Genomic DNA, 18,840 nt, shown 5'->3' with positions numbered 1-18,840 from the left:
GCCTGGCCAACATGGTGAAACCCCGTCTCTACTAAAAATACAAAAATTAGCTGGTTGTGGTGGTGAATGCCTGTAGTCCCAGTTACTTGGGATGTTGAGGAGGGAGAATGGCTTGATCCTGGGCGGTGGAGGTTGCAGTGAACCAAGATGGCACCACTGTACTCCAGGGTGGGCGACAGAGGCACTCCGCCTCAAAAGAAAAGAAACAAAATAAAATAAAATAAAAAAATAAAAGCAGACAGCTGCACAACAGAGGCAATGTAGGACCATGTAAATTACATCTCTGTAAATTCTGTAAAAAGCAGAAAAGCAACATGGGGAAGGAATGAATGAGTGTATTTGGGGGTGTGACATGTGGCTGAACTCCGCCTCCTTTGAAGCAGCAGCAGTATATTTTGCATAAATTACCCTGGGCAGACAAAGGCCTGTGCATGTCCCTCCAGGCCTCCTTCCCATGCTTCCTTCCCAGGCCCGCTGCTTGCCCCTGGTTTTTGTTCATACCCCATCCCTGGGACAGAGGCTCCTGGGGCATCCCCAGAGCAAGCGTGTGTGGAGCTCACAGTAGGTGCTGAGTGAATGTCTACTGAGCAGACCCCAGCCTGGGATGTTACTGATGTGTGTTTAGAGACTCACTGTCCTGTTCACATTCCGCTAGCAACAGGTTTTAAGGAGCACACTTTCTTTTAAGGACATGAAGATTTTATTTCATAAAAATCGCAACATATTTTCACAACTTAGTGTCATCATCTTCTACTATAAACTAAACATGTAATTCTTTCCAATTTCTTATTTTTGGCCAAATTATGTGTAGATAATAAAAGTACTGCAGAAGCCAAAACATAGAGCCTATAAATAAAGTGCACAACTTTCATTCATTGGAAATAAAAGGTTTAGACAGGTTTTGTTCTTTACTTATCTTGAAATATTAGCTATATAGATGAATATGGCAACAGTTAAAAAAACAAATAATTCCATCTAAAGTAAAGATAGTTCCTTACTTGATTTCTTTCACTAGAAACTAAATAAGGAGAAATATCCAAGTGTAAATTGTAGGAATACAGTGTTCTCACTTCTAGGTGCTCACGGGCGTGATGAGGGTCTGCCACCGTGGTCCACGTGACCTGGTTTCTGGGGTCACAGGAGCCTGGGGCAGTGGCTAAACATGGGACTTTAGTCCACACTAAACATGGGACTCTTCGCTGAACAGCAGCCTTGGCCTGCAGCAGCCAGGTGTGCCTGCCACAGCACGGGTGCAGGGGCCACACGCAGGGCCCGTGGCACTGTCACCATGTGTCAGGTGGCTGGTGCAGCACGGGCCTTGCCTGACAGAAGAGCAAAGGTTCACCCCTGCAGACATACTGCTCCCTGCCCACCCTCCCCATGCAGGAGAGGCCTGCAGATGACTGGTCCACTCCAGGTGACCAGGGGAGAGTTACATTAAGAAGCCACCAGGCGGGATGCAAAAGGGCACAAGCTCCATGGAAAACTCACTCTGAAACAAGGCAGACAGGGCTGCGGAGGGGCTGAATGGAATCATGGTCACAGTTTTAAAGGAAGACTTTCCAGTATGAAAACCAGGTTTGAATGTCTCACCCACATTTCACAGACACCACGGGTGCTCTCGGCACAGTATGAACCTCATAGCCCGTATCTCAGTGGTGTCTTAATTCACATCTGTGATCCCAAACCTATGTTCCACAGGATCATGTCCACACACAGGTCCATAACGATTATCCCATCTCCTCTGGGGCTGAGTCTGAGTCCATAAATTTCCCTCAACACAGACGACATGGCTGTTGCCAGCCCTCCCTCTCCAGGTCAGTGGGGACTCAGCGTGGGTCACCCTCGTGGTGACCAGATGGAGTGCAGGGTGCTACCTGCCACGTGGTCTGCCCAGTAGAAACTGAGTAGAGTGCCTGTGAGTCATGAGGAAGGCTCCGGGGAAAGTGGTGTCTTGGAAGATGCCCTCCATTTTCCACCTGGACACCAGGCACTGCAGGGACACGACCAGCTCCTGTGGCCCAAGAACCACCAAGGAGGCTCGCACACAAGGAAAGAAGGAGGGCATCTTAAGGCTGAATTGGGGTCCAAAGAGGCAAAACTCACAGAGGATGGCCAAGAAGCTCCCCCAAGCACTGGCACCATCAGGCGGTCTCAAGGCCCAGAGTGGCTCTTGACGTGAACAAAGGGGACCCCCCAAGGACAGGGCAGAGAGGTCACCCTCACCTGGAGAGTCAATGACTCCCGCCCACGGCTTGAGCTCGGCTTGGGCAGGGCCCAAACTGATGACAGCACAGGTTGGCCCACGCTGGCACCACCTATGGAGACACCACGGCTGGCGCCAACTGTGGGGAACTCACCAGTGAATTCAGACCCTGGGGACTCCTCATGCTCTTCCCCACACACCCCCAGCTGCCTGCACCTGACTGTCTGGGGGTGCATGGGGACCTGAACCACCTCTTTGGCCCTGAGTCCCCAAGTCCCACCAAGGCACAGAGGCTGAACGTCCCTTCCTGGGGCTGCGGGACCTGAGTGTCCTGGCCTCGCTGGGTCTGGTGCTCAGTGACGAAGGGAGGCTCAAGGGCACCATCACCGTCAGGCCACTGTGTCCTGGGAGTCCCCAGAGGGAGTCACTCAGCCCACAGGTGGACATGAGGCAGGAGGGCCCACGCTGGCCTGGGTATCAGGCTGCTGGACTCAGCAATGTGCTCTGACAGCCAGAGTCACGGGAGGACGGCTATCTCAGGGCCATAACACCCAAGTCCAGACAGCAGCAAGGAGAGGGTCCCACGGGCAAAGATGCGGCGTTTCATTCCGTTTGGGGGGGCGGTGTTCTGAGCGCAGCCTGGCCTGGTTGGCAGCCTCCCGGCTCACACGGCTGACAGGTCTATGCGGTGGGCAGAGTGGCTGCTCTTGTCCCAGGGGCTGAGCTTGGTGGAGGCTGTGCCTGGCCGGGCCCCATTCATCTGCAAAGCATAAACGGATGAGCAGTGAAGGGCCTGCTCCCGGGGGAGAGCCATAAGCCCAGTGAGCACGGGGAGCACTGGGCCCACAGCTGCCTGAGGATTCTCCCTGCGGTGGGGCAAGGTGCATCTCCTGGGGGAGATGAGGATGTGTACACTGTGGCATCTCCACCCGCAGAGTTCTCCACACTGACCTCCCTTCCGGCACCACAAGCATGCTGTGCTGAGTGCTCACTCCCTCCTCTGCTCACCCATCCGCCCGGCACCCACGCTTTCACCCCCGTGCATCTGTCCATGCTGGTGTCATTCCATGGTGAGTCATGGAGCGTGCCACGCACCTGGCACAGTTGTAGCTGTGGGGCTAGAGCAGTGCATGAGCCAGCCAGCTCCCGTGGAGCAGGGCAGACATAGTCCCTAAGCAAATGGAAAACCACACAGCTGTGGGTGGAGGCGGAGTGCGAAATTGGGTGGGAGCACCTTGATTGAGCACCATGTACGGGGAAGGACTTCTGAGGATGGGACACTGGAGCAGGCTCCAGCAGGTGGGAAGCAGTGGCGCAGTGAGAACCCTAACAGGGCTGGCTCCAGACTGCCTGGGGGCCTGCCTGGGCTCTGGAGGGCAGCAGGGATGGGCCACCTCATGGTCAGTTGATCTCTAAGTCCTTCCATCCCTAAGTGAACACAAGAAGCCCTGACCCTTCAGGGTCAAAGGGGAGGGCTGTGGTGACTTCATCAGGACACAGGGTACTGTGTGGGGGACACGAGCCCAGAGCACGTGCAGCCTGCGGGCCAGAGTCAGGCAGGAGAGGGGGACAAAGACTGCTGGGCACCCGAAGCCACCTCTGCTGCCTGCATACCCCATCCTGCTGATGCACACCCCATCCTGCTGCCTGTACACCCCATCCTGCTGATGCACACCCCATCCTGCTGATGCACACCCCATCCTGCTGCCCGTACATCCCATCCTGCTGCCCGCACATCCCATCCTGCTGCCCGCACATCCCATCCTGCTGCCCGCACACGCCATCCTGCTGCCCGCACACCCCATCCTGCTGCCCGCACACCCCATCCTGCTGCCTGCACACGCCATCCTGCTGACGACCGAGCCTGGGGATGGAGGATGGGCTGGGACCCTCGGTTTAAGGAGGCTGCACTCACGATGTCCGAGTGGAAGGGCTTCGCGTTGGCTGTGCGGCTGGAGCTGCTCGTGAGGGACCAGACCTTGGTTTTGTGCTTGAAGGCGGCTCTCACCTTAAAAGCAGGGAAGGGATCACAAGAAGCAATTTCAGAGGCTGCAACAGCCGTAACCAGAGGAGTCTGTGCCAGTGCAACCCCGGAAGCAGATGTGCGGGGAAGGTTGGGATTTGGAAATAACAGAGTCGGAGCTAGTGGCTCCACAGCTGAGCTGTGCATCGCTGCTCTGTGTGGCAGACCCAGGTTGTGCCGCAGGCCAGGGAAGCTGGGTCTGGAGTGGACTCTGCTGGGCTCCTCACACACAGCAGTGAATGTCCCGGGGTGAGTGTGAGAGAGAAGCAAATAAATAAAAATGCGTGGTGGGCGGGTGGGTGGACTTCCATGGCTGCACTGCCTTCCTGCCACCCGGATCCACCTCAGGCCTTGCAAGGGGTCACTGGGCATTGTGATCATGCAGCCCTTCTGCCCGGTCACCATCCTGCTCAGCGACTCTCTGCTCTGCCCTCCTCGGCCCACTTGGCCTGTCCTTGCAAACGGACACCGCCACCGAGAGAGACCGGGCAGGGTGACCCCTCTGCCCTGGCCCATTCCCCACCCCAAGGCAGCTCCCACAACCTCAGCCTGGCAGGGGCTCAAAGCTGACTTGGGAAAAGTTCTCCCACAGGAACAGAAGTCCTTGGGGCAGCCCCTGCTTTCCCCCAGGCAAGTACATGGCAGGTGCCAGGCTCAGAGCAGCACCGAGAATGAGCCTGTGCTGGCTGCCCCAGTCCAAGGAAGCCACATCACAAAAGTCCCCTTCCCAGCTCCCATGGACAGCAGTCCTCCCTCTCACAGCCAGGCCAGCTTCCCCCAAGGCCTTGAGGAAGACTTTGGGGAACACGCCTGCATTTCCCCAGGACGCAGTCGCCACTTCTCCAGGGAGAGAAGATGCTTGTCCATCGCTTAGCAACGAGGCAGGGAGAGAAGAGTTGCCGAGCAGCAGGCCCAGGGCACACAACTTGTCATCAGGAACACAGCTGGCTCAGGATTTGAGTCCCAGACACTACCCTGATAGGGCAACGCTATTCCCACTCCTGTGACCTTTCAGAAAGGAAAAGCCAGCTTCATACTGCTAGGAAGTAGAGTGGACGTACCTCTGAATTCAGGAGACAATGGAAGAGGAAGATGAACAGTCCCTGGGAAGGGAGGGAAGAAACGGAGATTAGAGCCCTTTGCATGTAGTTAGGAACACTGACTGGAGGTTCCTCCCATGCAGCCTGAGTGTGACACTGGCACCGCACGCTGTGACACCAGGTCCCATGACCTGGGGCCTGTGAGGACGGAGGGGCGTCCTGGGTCCCACCCTGTGATCCAACCTAGATTTGGGCAGCTGCTTGGACCGAGTTCAGAGCGGGGGGGGCTGCGTGGGCAAAGGTGCAACGGCAGGTGGGTTCCCAGGCAGGCTCAGTGCGGGGCAAGGGCAGGCACTTCCGGAAGACATGCCACCGGCCTGCAGACACAGACACAACTCGAGTAGCCTGGGGAGGGCCGGGAGGGCCATGGATGGTGAAGGGGACCCATACCTGCCCTCCCTTGCGGGCCCATGGGTCTGAGGGCCCTGACCCTTGGCATCCCAAGTCTTTGGTTCCCAGGTGACCCTCCCCGGCCCTTCACACAGAGGGCAGCACCTGAGGACTGCCCTGGCCACCTCTTTGCCTGATTCTCTTTCCAGAGCTGCCACAGGCTGACTGTCTTACTGTCCCTCCATTCCCAGCCAGGACGTGCCAACTACAGATGCCGGCCAGAAGCACAGGCAGCCCCACCCTGAAGGGGTCAGGATCCTTCAGGCCCCGCTTTCTGAGAGTCCTCGGGCTTTGGGGATGCCCTGCATTACAGGCTCCTGAGGTATGGCGGGGAGGGCAGGCCTCCCTCCAGCCCTAGCTCCCTGCACGCCTGCTCCTGACGGCTGGTGGCCCCACCTCCCTGCCACTCCCCGTGGGCTCTCACCTGCAGGGAGTTGAGTGTGGCAAACATGTACTGGAAAACCACAGCACAGCCGTTGACAGCAAGCACGCCAAAGACCCACGAGGTGCCCAGGATGGGCAGCAGCACGGCCACTGCCTTGGCTGTCAACCTGGAGAGAAACAGTGACAGTCATCCTGAGCAGCAGGAGGACAGGTGCAGGCTGTGAGGACTGCCCTCAAGACGCCAGGCTTCCAGATGGGTGTAGGTACCGCCCCGCCGGGAGCAAGACCTGGGGTCCTCCCTGCAGGTAGCCTTGGGTGAGGCGTTTACCTGGAAGGAGCTTCGGTGTTTCCACACCTCCATCCCCTTACAGCTGGTGGGTGGGAGAGAGCTCTGGAAAAGTTCAGATAGCACCCCGGGCTCACCCAGGCCACAGGGAGACTCTGCATTTGAGCTGTTTGCAAAGATGAGGAGGAGGAGCCAGGCCGGAGGGGAGAGATTCGGGGGACTGAAGCAGCAGAAGGTCCCTGAAGCATCCAGAACCCAGGCCTCCTGTGAGACGCTTGGAAGGGGGCAATGAGGCCTGGGCCTGAAATGAAGCCATGGCCAGGAAGAATCCTCCAGGCCTCTCTGGGCTGCAGCCCACGTGTCCCCCGCTGATCACCCAAACCCTCCTGTGACACTGACAGTGAGTTCTCAGAGGGCAGGACCGACTGACTGTCTTCATGGCCCTGGTCATGCTCAAAGGACGTGCTGAACAAAGGCTTGCTGAACTGCGCTGTGAACTGACAGAGCCCCATCCCCGAACACACCCCCTACCAGCATGCGTTTTTATCTCCTGAGAGCCCCACGGGCCCTCGACACAGGAGAGGCAGGTTATATATTGACCCCATTCATTTTCTAATAAGAAAACTGAGGCCCCACAGTCCCTGGTAATAGCTAAGGTGATAGAGGGTTTCATCAGGGGCAGAACCAGAGGGTATGCAGACGTCCCCACCTGGGCCAGAGTTAGCACCCACTCTGACTGGGCCCACCAGCTGTCTGCCTCAAAGCCATTCCTGATGTGCTGTGTCAGTCATGGCCAGCTAACTCCAGTCCAGTCCATCCTGACTTCTGAAACAGCTGGGCCTTCCACAGCAGGGACCTTCTGCCTTTGAGCTTTAGAGAAAAGTCTAGAGACTAGTCTAGAGTTCCTGCTGCCCAGGTCAGCCACTGTTACATGCCTCAGTTTACCCCTCATCACTCCGCCCAGTGACTGAGATTGTCACCCTCACAGACTGTGGATTCCGTAAAGGCTGGAACTTGGTCTTTTGTCTCTGTAACCCCTAAGTGCATCCCAGCGCCAGGACTCAAAGGCTCTCAGGAGATAAACACTGAATGAATGAATGGTGAACAAATGGACAGCCATGCAGCAGTGCTGCACACGGATCTGGCACCTCCCTGGAGGAGGTGAGACGCGGCCATATTGAGCTCCCTTGTCAAGAGCCCAAGAACCTGGCACTGACAGCTCCTGGCAATGGGTGCCTATAAAACCCAGAAGTGTTCCAGCACTTCAGATCTCAGAGAAGCTGCAGCCAGCTTGTTCTCATAACACTAACGCAGTAAAAATAAAACACCTGTCTCCGAGAAACAAAGATATCATGCATTATTCAGCTACAATCTTTACATCCCAGGAAACCATATTTGAAAGGAAAGGTCACCGAGAAATAGGTACCAAAATGTGCTACTTTTAAAGTGATGGTTTGACTTTTCTTAAAATGAACAATAAAAGAAGATATTGGGGGAAGACGCCGAGCTGAAGCTCTGAGGAGTCTCAACACGGCCAGAGCTGTCAGTGTCCCTGGTCAAAAGCAGGAAGGGGTCCCTGGATCTGGAGGAGGCTCTGGGCAGGGGGTGTGATTTCCTCTCTGATCTATGACCCCCTTCTGCTCCCCCAAGGTCAGCCCTGGCCTGGGGGGCTCAGGCCAAGTCTCCGGCCCCCATAGTCACCTACTCACAGGTGCACCTCCGTGGGGGTCTCACCCTCACGCCCCCGCCCCCAGGGTCCCTCTTGTAAAACCTGACCATTCCCTGCTTCTTTTTCAGGAGTCTGAAATCACAGTCAATAAACAGAGACTTTTTTAAGAAGTGAAACCAGACTTCTCTCCCTTCTCAGACCTCACCTGTTCTATTCTCCACTTTTCTTGTGTGTGGCGGGGCGGGGTGGGGGTTGGGGGGGAGTGTAAGCCAACCCTGTGGAGAGCCCTGAGGAAGAATCTTATCTCGTTATTCATTGAGTACTGGGCTGCTTGGCACGAAGAAAATCACTAGAGTAAAACCAGAGGATGAGGAATAGGAAGGTGCTGAGGAGACTTCCTCACGATGTCGTGATTGCCCTCTTCCTGCCTGGCGCTGCGGCTCCCTGGCTCTGCTTCCTCAGCCCTGGGAGTCCAGTGTTACACAATCCACACTAAGACTGTGAGGAAGCATCCCCCAGGGGCAGACCTGGCTGCCCAAAGGAGAGGAGCTGAAGGCATTGGGGAATGTGCTGGGTTGCACAATGGAGAGGGACCCAGAGAGGTCTGTTCCCAGAGATGCCTGCCTGCACCTCCCTGGGAGGGACGCATCCCTGGGCTGCCAGGTGCAGAGTCAGGTGGGAACGGTGGGCAGTGCCTTCAGCTGTGCCCTGCAAAGACCTGGGCATGCTCTCCCGGGGCACGCTACCTCGAGCCTTCACAAGAGCTGCAGACACAGTGCCAGCCTGTCGCTTGGAGGACATTTCCATGGAGAAGCAAAGGCAGTGGACAGAAGCTGCTTCCTGGATGGGCACTGCTGGGAGGCTGGGGGCAGTGGGGTAGAGATGGAAGTTGGTGCACAGGTATGAGGCAGGTACACGGGGGTGTTCTGCTGACAGTGGGCATAGTGAGTAGTGGTCTCATCGGGCTCAGACAGGGGAGCGTGAGCTTTTGCTTGAGACAAGCTGGCAACAGACTGGCCGACCCTGAACGCTGAGGTGAGGGCCTGGGGAGCTGAGGGCTGGGGTGAGGAAGGGACAGGTCCCTCCCCGGCCAGGCCACGAGGGGTCCAGGAGACCAGCCTGGTCTCAGCAATGGAAGAGGAAAGGACATGATCTCTGACCCCACAAGCTTCTCTTCTCACACGGGGCACAGCCCTTGAAGGTTTGCAGGAGCTGAACAGCCCGAGGAGGCTGCAGCCTCTTGTCAGGTTAATTTATGGTGTTTGGAATTCATTACGGACTAATTCTCTCATAGATTCACTGCTGACATATTTACCACTTTTGCTTTCACATCAGAAAAGATATACGGTGGCTGAAGTAACATTACGGAACGTCAGCTGCCTGGTACCCATGCCCTATTCTTCACAAAGCCCCCAAATTCCCTGTGAGGGACCGCCTCCCCAGCTTTCTGGCCCTGTGGTTTGGGGGTGCTGACTGAACAGTCACACAGTCATATGAGTGAATCCCCTCTACAGGGTCTGGCTCAAGGAGGGCACAGGCCCAGCCTGAGTCCCCCTCCTCCTCCAGGCGCAGGCCTCTGTCTGAGCAGGTGGGACAGGGACTCCCCCGTGGGCCTGAACCCCTGCCACAGCCATTCTGCCACCAGGGGGCAGAGTTGACCTCAGCCTGAAGCTAACACGGAGGATGCGGAGGAGGATCTGGGCCCCGGTGCTGCAATTACCAAATAATTCCTGCCATGCCTAGACTTCTGAGCTCTGGACTTTACAGTCACCTGCGTCAGTCAGTCCCCCTTCTGTAAGGCCAGCGCATGCTGGGATTTCCGTCACCTGCAACTGGCTGGGCCCTAACAGATGCTGTCAGGACACCCCAATGGCAGTGAGTTGTGTGGCTGGAATCCCTCCCAGAGACCCCCGCCCCTTCTCCAGGTGGGCAGCCCAGAGCACGCCAGGACACTACTCTCCCTTGGACTTTCCCTGATGTGCCAGCCGAGGCGGAACCTGTTATCCCGTTCTGCACGTGACGAAGGTGAGGTGCTGAGAGGCTAAAGAACTCGCTGAGTCCAGCGGATGGCCAGGGCAGAGGCAGGATTGGCAGGGGCTCTCTGGCTCTAGAATCTTCCCCGTTGCTGCTCCCCCGCCCCAGCTGCTCATCACCCTGGGGTGAAGAAATCCCTAGGAGAACATCCGGAGACCCTGTTCTTCTACACATGGGAGCTCTGGGGCTGGGTAAAGGCCTTGTCCTGGGTCACGAGAGCCACGCGAGGGCATGAAGCCAGAGCTGCCCCAAGATCGCAGGGACACCGAGCAAGTGGAGGGCTTTGGTGCCGGCCACAGGAGGCAGGAGTGGCTATCTCTCCTGTGACCTCAAAGCAGTCCTCTGGGGGCAGAAGGGCCGTGGCACTGCTGGCAGCCTGAGGTCAACTTACTTGAAGGCACTGGGGTCTCCATGGATCTTGTAGTTGTCGGCGCTGATCTGTGAGATGACTCTGGTCACAGCGATGAGGATGCCAATGTTGACCTGCACAAGAAGCCAGGGAGGAAGCTGAGGAGGGACCGGGCTGCACCTGCAGGAAAGCGGCATCCGCGTGGCCACTGCCCTCACCACAGGCTACCCCTGCCCGGCCAGGGCTCCTGGGACACAGGGTCGTCGCTGGGACAAATCTCACTCTGTTCCGTGGGCCTTTACCGACACACACAACGTGCAAGCTTGCCTCTGAGAGCTCCTGTGCTGTGAAGACGGCAGAGCCAAGTTCTAGTCCCAGGAACACATCCAGGCATGAGCGGATGAGCCTGGGCCAGACCTCATCTTAGCATCTGCTCAGTTAGCGTGACCCTGGGCAACTCACCCAGGTCCTCGGAGCCTCAGTGCCCCAGGTGATGAGAATGATGGTGCCTATTGTGCAAATGACTGCTCAAGTGCCAGGCCCCAGCCCAGCGGCTGGCTCTCATCTCCCACCCGGCCCGGGCCTGTGGCTGTGTGAGCCACAGAAGCTGCGGCTGAGCGTCATCATCTCCTGCCAATGCCCCTCCTTGCTGGGAAACTGCTGGACGGCTCCCGTTGGGACCTATGGCTGGGCGGGACACTGAGGGGCCCCCGATAGAGGCTTCAGCACAACCTGCCCCTCACCTGGGCAGCTCCCTCAGTAGGAGGCTGGTGAGGCAGGCACAGCAGGGAGAAGAGTCCCCTAATGTCCTCTGGCTGCAGGGTTAGGGTGAGGGTTAGCCTTCTCTCTTGTGTCTGAAAAATTCTGAGGCCGTGTACAGCGTCAGCAAGGAGCAGCTCCAGCGGAAAGTCCTCTGGGTGAACTCTCAGGCACGAACTTTCAGGCAATGAACAGGACTCTACCTGGCCGGCCTCACAGGGCAGCTGCTGTCCCTACGCCAGCCTGGGTGCAGCCAGAGCCTGGCAGTCTCTGAAGGGAGCTGCAGTCAGAGAGCAAGCCGCTGGGCCCCACACGGGATGGGCCAACCTCGTGGTTGCACACATCTGCACCCCTGGACTAGGCGCCCGCGCCAGGCCTTTCGGAAGCACCAGCTGAGCCCGCCTCACCCTAGGGGCCTTGAAGGCACCTTCTGTGCCCAGGACTTTTCCACTGTGAGCCCTTCCCCTTCCTCCTCGGACAGCTCCCAAGCCCAGGAATCAGCAGGAGCCCTCCGCCCAGGGCTCTCTCAGCAGGAGACGGCCCTGTCTGCACGGAGGCTTCAGACCCTCCTGGTGCTGTTCTCTGGGGGAGAACAGTGCATGGTGGGACTGCCCCCTCCTGCCTAGCCCTTTAGGACACTATTGTGGCAGTGAGCACCCCAACTGTTCCCTCCTCGGCTCCTGTTTTCACTGACCACCTCAACACCTGGCAGCTCAGCTCATGCCCAGCTCAGCTGATAGTCTGATGCACCTTAGTTGCCCTTATTTTCCCATCTGTAAAGTGAGGCTAATAATAGAAGTGTCCCAAGGCCAGGGAAGAGAAAATAAGTGAACATATTAGCCACCCAGCATGGCGTCTGCACAAATAGCATGTCCAGAAACGCGGATGCCCTCCAGCCAACCTCCCTGTGTAACAACAAGCAGAAAGCGGGAGCAGCATGGATGACAGTGGTTTTCAAATGCAGTGATGATTCCATTCAACTAGGACAGTGACAAAAGCTTAAGTGATTAATGTGCAGTTATTACTCCAAGGAGGGGGGATTTCAACTGCAGACCACTGATGGTCACTGATGTGTAAGTGTGGCCTGTGCCCTCGGGGCAGGCTGGCCTTGGCCATCTGCCTGGGAAGCACTTTTGTGCCTCCAGTGGTGGCTACAGCATCACACAGAGGGAGGGTGGAAATGAAAGTTGCCCCAAGTCAAATTGCCACAGACTCTGCTTGCTCTTCTTACTGAGATTCAGAAGTTTTTCTTGAATAAATGCTTTAGGTGTGCACGCCTTTGTTTCTAGAATTCCGAATATTTTTTCAAAACAATTTTTCCAGTTCTTTCCTTGTTTTGGGGGTGGAGATTTCCCTAGGCCCTGACTCTGCCATTCTGCAACTCATGCCCTTTCCCTTGAGGGATTTCTATTCTGCGTACCTCGCCCACTGACACAGGCAAGGGACTGATCTGTAACAAGACTGGAAACAACCTGAACGTCCACACCCAGACAGCAGGGCGGGGATGCCACGCACACCAGACAGGAGGGCAGGGCTGACAGACACACCCAGACAGCAGGGCAGGGCTGCCACGCACACACAGAGAGCAGGGCAGGGCTGACAGACACACCCAGAGAGAAGCGGGCTGGCAACGCCACCACCCAGACAGGGTGGGCGGGCTGCCGCTCGCACCCAGACAGGAGGGCGGGGCTGCCGCGCCAGCACTCCAGACAGGAGGCAGCTGCTGCGCACTCCAGACAGGGAGGGCGGGCTGCCGGGCACTCCAGACAGGGAGGGCGGGCCGCTCGCCACCCCAGACAGGAGGGCGGGCTGCCGCACTCCGGCTCTATGGCGCCCTTGGGTCTGAGACAGACTGAGGCAGCTCGTCGTCGGTGACGAAGCCACAGCCCCCACATACACTGAAGGCCGCGATGGGGTGGGGAGGTAGTTATAGTCCCCCTATCTGCACAAACTGCCTGGATACCCATGAAACCAGCATCACGGGTTACCTGTTTGGAGGGAGGGTGGAAACCAGGGAATGCAGAAACACACATAGGCAGACACATTTATGCATAGATTCTCAAGCTTTTCCTTTCAATTTTGTGTTGCCAATTCAAAAATCAAATTCTTTAACTAAATTTTAGTTTTAAACAATTATAAATTAAAAGGAAATAATATGAAACCCATTTCCTGTGAACTGAGCAGTGCCCTTGGGGTCAGGTGGAATAGAAAGTTAGTGATGCAGTGTTCCAGTGATTCAGGGGATGGAGAAACCATGAAGCCTGGGACCCATGAGAGGGATGCCTGGAGATGCTGGAGAGGATCTCGAGCAACTTGAGTGAGTGCAGAGTTCTCATCAACCAACACCCCACCTGAGCTCAGGGTCTCATCATCACTCCTGCTTTGCCACTGGAGGCTATAAAGTGTGGTTCTGCCCCAGACCTCTCGCTGTTAAGCTGAAAGATGCACACACGACTGTTCCCAGACTTTTCTGACAAGGCCACTGAAAGGATGATCAACTTGCAGCAAAATGTTTTGCCAATGTGAAATGCTACAAGTGATTAATTTGAGATTTCAAGGCCTTTATCTTGACCGCTTTGCATAAGATCTACTATAAGTGTTTCATAACAGTTAAGCTGATCACATTATTACTTGTCAGAATTCATCATCTTTCCTTTTTCTCCAAAGATTTTGCTGGGTCTTTTTTTTTTCTTTTAATCTGGGTCAGTCTGCTTTCATTTGCCAGGCACATTTTTTCCATCTTATCAGGATGATACATTTGCTGTAGCTTCATAAGAGGAGGAGCAGCTCGCCATGGCCTCCAGTCCTGTATCAGTGCAGTGAAGTGGGGGACTGTGGCTGTGAGTGGAGGAGCAGCTCGCCATGGCCTCCAATCCTGTACCGGTGCAGTTAAGTGGGGGACTGTGGCTGTGAGTGGCACAAATCTGACATTTCATGAAAATATAAAACAGAATCAGACCCTCACTCCATTTCACTCACCCTCATCCTTGCCTGGCCGTATGGTACACCCACACTCAACTATGAATCAGAAAATGCCCTGGGAGTGAGGCATATACAGTGTAGAGTACCATGGATATTCCAGCAGCCAAGCATCTCCCCATTAGAACAGCAACAAGTCACTCAAGGCAGACAGATGTCAAAGAAACAACTCACAGGCCTCGTTGCAGAAGAAAAACAGGAATGCACATGGAGGCAGCAGAACTGTAAAGCAAAGCTCTCGTGGCTACTCTGAAGGCCAAGATCACGGTGATCTCTGGTAGGAGGACGGAGGCAGGACTGCATAGGAATCCTGGTGTTCTGTTTCTTGACTTAGCTCAGGGTCACCAGAATGTTGATTTGTGAAAAAACATTGAAATGGACACCACTATTTCACAATGAAAGGGCTATACAGGTACATACACACATATACAAATATGTAGTTTACACAACAGTGTGTGCCTCAGTCTGTTTTCTGCTACTATAACAGAATACCACAGACTGGGTAATTTATAAAGAACAGAGATTTATTTCTTACAGTTTGGGAGACTGGGAAATCCAAAGTCGAGGGGCCTGCATCTGGTAAGGGTCTTCTTGCGGCACTGTACCATAGCAGAGGTCGGAAAAGCAAGAGAGCACAGAGAGAGGGTGTTGCGGGAAGTCAGGGACCCCGAACAGAGGGACCTGCTGAAGCCGTGACAGAAGAACATAAATTGTGAAGACTTCATGGACACTTATCACTTCCCCAATCAATACTCTTTCAGCCCCGTCATCTTTGTAAGCTGAGAATGTATGTCGCCTCAGGACCCTGTGATGATTGCGTTAACTGCACAAATTGTTCGTAAAGCATGTATGTTTGAACAATATGAAATCTGGGCATCTTTAGAAAAGAACAGGATAACAGCGATGTTCAGGGAACAGGGCAGATAACCATTAGGTCTGACTGCCTGGGAGCCAGGCAGGACAGAGCCATGTTTCTCTTATTGTCAAAAACAGGTAAGAAATATTGCTGAATTCTTTCCCCAGTAGGCGTATTAATAAGTAACAGCCCTGGGAAAAGAACACATTCCCGGGGGGGCCTCTAAAATGGCTGCTCTGGAAGTGTCTGCCTTATGCAGTTGTAGATAGTGATGAAACATGCCCAAGTCTCCTGCAGCGCCCCCAGGTTTATTAGGATTAGGAAATTCCTGCCTAGTAAATTTTAGTCAGACTGGTTGTCTGCTCTCAAATCCTGTTTCCTGATGTTTATCAATAACAATGCGTGCACAGCAGGACAGGGAACCTCATTAGTAATTCTAGTTTTGCCCTGGCCTTGTGATCTTGCCCTGCCCATCTGCCTTGTGATATTCTGTTGCCCTTGAAATATGTGATTTTTGTGACCCACACTCTATTTGTACACTCCCTCCCCTTTGAAAATCACTAATAAAAACTTGCTGGTTTTACGGCTCAGGGGGCATCACAGAATCTGCTGACATTGGATGTCTGCCCCAGACACCCAGCTTTAAAATTTCTCTCTTTTGTACTCTTTCCCTTTATTTCTCAGACCGGCCGACACTTAGGGAAAATAGAAAAGAACCTATGTTGAAATATTGGGGGCTGGTTCCCCTGATAAGAGAGAAGGGGGATAAACTTATCTTTTAATCAGAAACCCACTCGTTCAGTAATGAACCCACTCCCACAATAGCAGCGTTAATTCATTCACGAGAGCAAAACCCTCATGACTGAATCAGCTCCTAAGGTTCCACCTTGAACCTCTCAACCCCTGCACTGGAAATTAAGTTACATGAACTTCGAGGGAAGCATTCAAACCACAGCAGTATGTGTCTGTCTGTATTTAGGTATCCATATCTATGTATCTGTATCTACATGTATCTACAGGCAGTTCCTAACTTAGGGAGGTTTGAGTAACAATTTTTCACCTTTTCAGCAGTGTGAAAGCAATACATGTCAGTACAAACTGTACTCCGCAAACCTATACAACTAGTTTTTCACTTCCAGTATTCAATAAATTTCATTTGAAATTCAATGTTGCATTATAAATAGGCTTTGTGTTAGATGATTTTGCCCAACTCTAGGCTAATGGAAGAGTTCTGAGAATGTTTGAGGTAGGCTAGGCTATGATGTTCTGTAGGTTATATGTATTAAATGCATTTTCAATTTATGATTTTTCTGCTTACGATGAGTTTATCAGGACTTAATCCCATTGTAAGTTCAGGAGCATCTGTATGTATCTGTATCTACATTTATGTTTTCTGTACCTATGCATCTATAGCAATGCATCTCTATCTATGTCTGTATTTGTATCTGTATCCATGTATCTGCCTATAATTTATATCTGTATCTGTTTGTATCTGTGTATCAGTCTCTATGTATCTGTTTGCATCTATACCTCTGTATATATGTCTGTAACCATATCTCTAACTGTCTCTATACAGACATATAGCTACCCTGGCTTCTCCCCAAGGGAGACAAAGATTTTAAATCAAAGAGACTCCTTCTCCTCCCCAGACCTGGAGGCACTCTCCTTCCTTCCTCAGTAGGGCCAGCAGAGAACAAGCCATTTTGAAGGCTGAGGCTAAAGTGCCCCTGACATCCACAGAGTCCCTGTTCTTTGGAGGAATGGGGTGTCTAGGCTCTGTGGCTTCTGGAAAATCAGGTGTTATGGGCTGAACTCTGTCCCCTCAAATTCATATGCTGAAGCCCTAAGCCTCTGTACCTAAGAACAAGACCATTTGGAGACAGGTTCTTTAAAGAAGTAATTATGTTACAACGAGGTCACTAGGGTGAGCTTTAATCCAATGACTGGCCTAAGCAGTCATTTATTTTAAGAGGAGATTAAGACGCAGATGCACAGAGTGAAAACCATGTGAGGACTCAGGGAAAAGACAGTTATCTACGAGCTAAGGCGAGAGGCCTCGGGACAAACCAACCCTGGCGACCTCCTCGATCTTGGACTTCTGGCTTCCAAAACTGTGAGAAAATAAATTTAAGCTGTGCAGGCTGTGGTCCTGTGTTACGGCCGCCCTAGAGACTGAGACACCAGGGAATGCTGTGGTCCTGTGTTACGGCAGCCCTACAGACTAAGACACCAGGGAATGCTGGGCCTACGGGCATGTTCGCATTTTGTGTAACTGGAATCACAGAGTGAATGAAAAGCCATTTCCCTGCCTTATAGCAGAGAACAATTTGAGAAGGGACAGTGGGCAGTGTGTGTGTTTGGCAGTAGATGCCTGGTGGGGGGTGTTACTGGAAGTGGCTCGGCTCTGCCCTTTTCTCCTCAACCCTAGGCCCAGCAGGCCCCACAGTGACCCTTTGCTGTCTCCCAAATTCTTGCCTTTTCAGGATGAACTTTGCCAGGACACAGGGAAACTGCATGTCCTAATGCAAACACACAGCTTCCTAAAAGTTTTTAATTTTCAAATTATGCAGGCAATACGTGGGTTAGATGCATATAATCTTGAAGCACATACTCCCCAAACCCAAACCTCTCCTTAGGGAACCATTATTTTGTGTGCATCTGTCCAGGCATTTTCTTATTCAGTTATATGTTCACATGTGAATATGTACCCGTATAGAGCTTTTAACTTTTTAAACAAATGGGGTCATGCAATACTTGTTATCCCAAAACCTGCTTTCTTCATCTGGAAATAAGGCTCAGGTCTTGTGGGTAAATGAGGAATTGACCCAGATGGCACAAACCCTGGGATCCTCTGAAGAGATGAGAGGGACAAGACCCCCAATCCCCCTCCACAGCACTCCCTGCAGGGGTCGGCTGGAACCTCCATGGCACCCCCTGGCCCAGAGGTTGATAAGTTTTCTGCCAAGAGCCAGTTAGTATTTTCGGCTTTGCAGGCCATGCGGTCTTTGTTGCAACTATTCAGCTCAGCTGTTTTAGCCTGAAAGCAGCCACAGACAACATACAAATCAATGGACATGGCTGTGTCCAAGAAAACTCAGTCTACAGAGGCAGGTAGTGGGCCACACTGCTGCAGTTTGCTGACCTCCGCACTTGAATCTGGAATCTTTTAAGGCTGCCCCATTCAGCTCTTGCTCCCCTTCCAATCTGCCTGTTGCTACCAATGTCCCAGGAAGGCATAAGGACCTCAAGCCAGCTGTGCTGAGAATCATCTGGAAGATTCTAAAGGCCGAGAAGCCGAAACTTCAGGAGGTGGAGCTTAGGCAGGAATACTCTTAAAGCTTCCCAGAGCCGGGTGCGGTGGCTCACGCCTGCAGTCCCAGCACTTCGGGAGAGTGAGGCGGGTGGATCGCCTGAGGTCAGGAGTTTGAGACCAGCCTGGCCAACATGGTGAAACCCTCTCTCTACTAAAAATACAAAAATTAGCTGGGCTTGGTGGCACCTGCCTGTAGTCCCAGCTGAGGCAAGATAATTCCTTGAACCCAGGAAGCAGAGGTTGCAGTAAGCCAAGATCATGCCACTGCACTCAGGCCTGGGTGACAGCAGACTGTCTCAAAAAACAAAAAACAAAAAACTCCCCAGGCCATTCAATTATGTAATGAGTTTGAGGACTCGTTCTGTCCTCCAGGAACGATGGCCACTGACAACAAGGAGTGGGGTGGGGATGGGGCCCTGAAGGTAACGTCCCCTCAGCAATGACAAAAGGGACTCTAGTGAAGCTGGGAGACACAGGGGTGGTGGGTTCCTG

General features: G+C 53.7%; 1 protein-coding gene across 7 annotated transcripts in view; it reads right to left on the bottom strand.

The window, feature by feature from the left end:
* Positions 1 to 681: 681 nt before the first annotated feature.
* The window catches only part of ADGRD1 (adhesion G protein-coupled receptor D1), a 187,129-nt gene continuing 168,970 nt past the window's right edge, over positions 682 to 18,840 (bottom strand). For 3 of the 7 annotated variants that reach the window (XM_021923161.2, XM_009182068.4, XM_003907396.5), the window contains 5 exons: positions 10,484 to 10,575; positions 6,144 to 6,270; positions 5,291 to 5,332; positions 4,122 to 4,214; positions 682 to 2,966 (listed from right to left, as the gene is read on the bottom strand). In XM_021923161.2, coding sequence (XP_021778853.1) covers positions 2,871 to 2,966; positions 4,122 to 4,214; positions 5,291 to 5,332; positions 6,144 to 6,270; positions 10,484 to 10,575 — 450 coding nt within the window. In that variant the 3' untranslated portion in view covers positions 682 to 2,870. Of the gene's footprint in view, positions 2,967 to 4,121; positions 4,215 to 5,290; positions 5,333 to 6,143; positions 6,271 to 10,483; positions 10,576 to 14,682; positions 14,864 to 15,026; positions 18,315 to 18,840 lie in introns of those variants that run through there. The other 4 variants (XR_635296.4, XM_021923159.2, XM_021923160.2 and 1 more) reach the window with 4 other exon arrangements.

This window comes from Papio anubis, chromosome 9, assembly GCF_008728515.1.
Source record: "Papio anubis isolate 15944 chromosome 9, Panubis1.0, whole genome shotgun sequence".
In the NCBI taxonomy this organism is placed as follows: domain Eukaryota; kingdom Metazoa; phylum Chordata; class Mammalia; order Primates; family Cercopithecidae; genus Papio; species Papio anubis.
The sequence above is the reverse complement of the archived record's forward strand: the minus strand, read 5'-3'. Positions and strand labels throughout refer to the sequence as shown.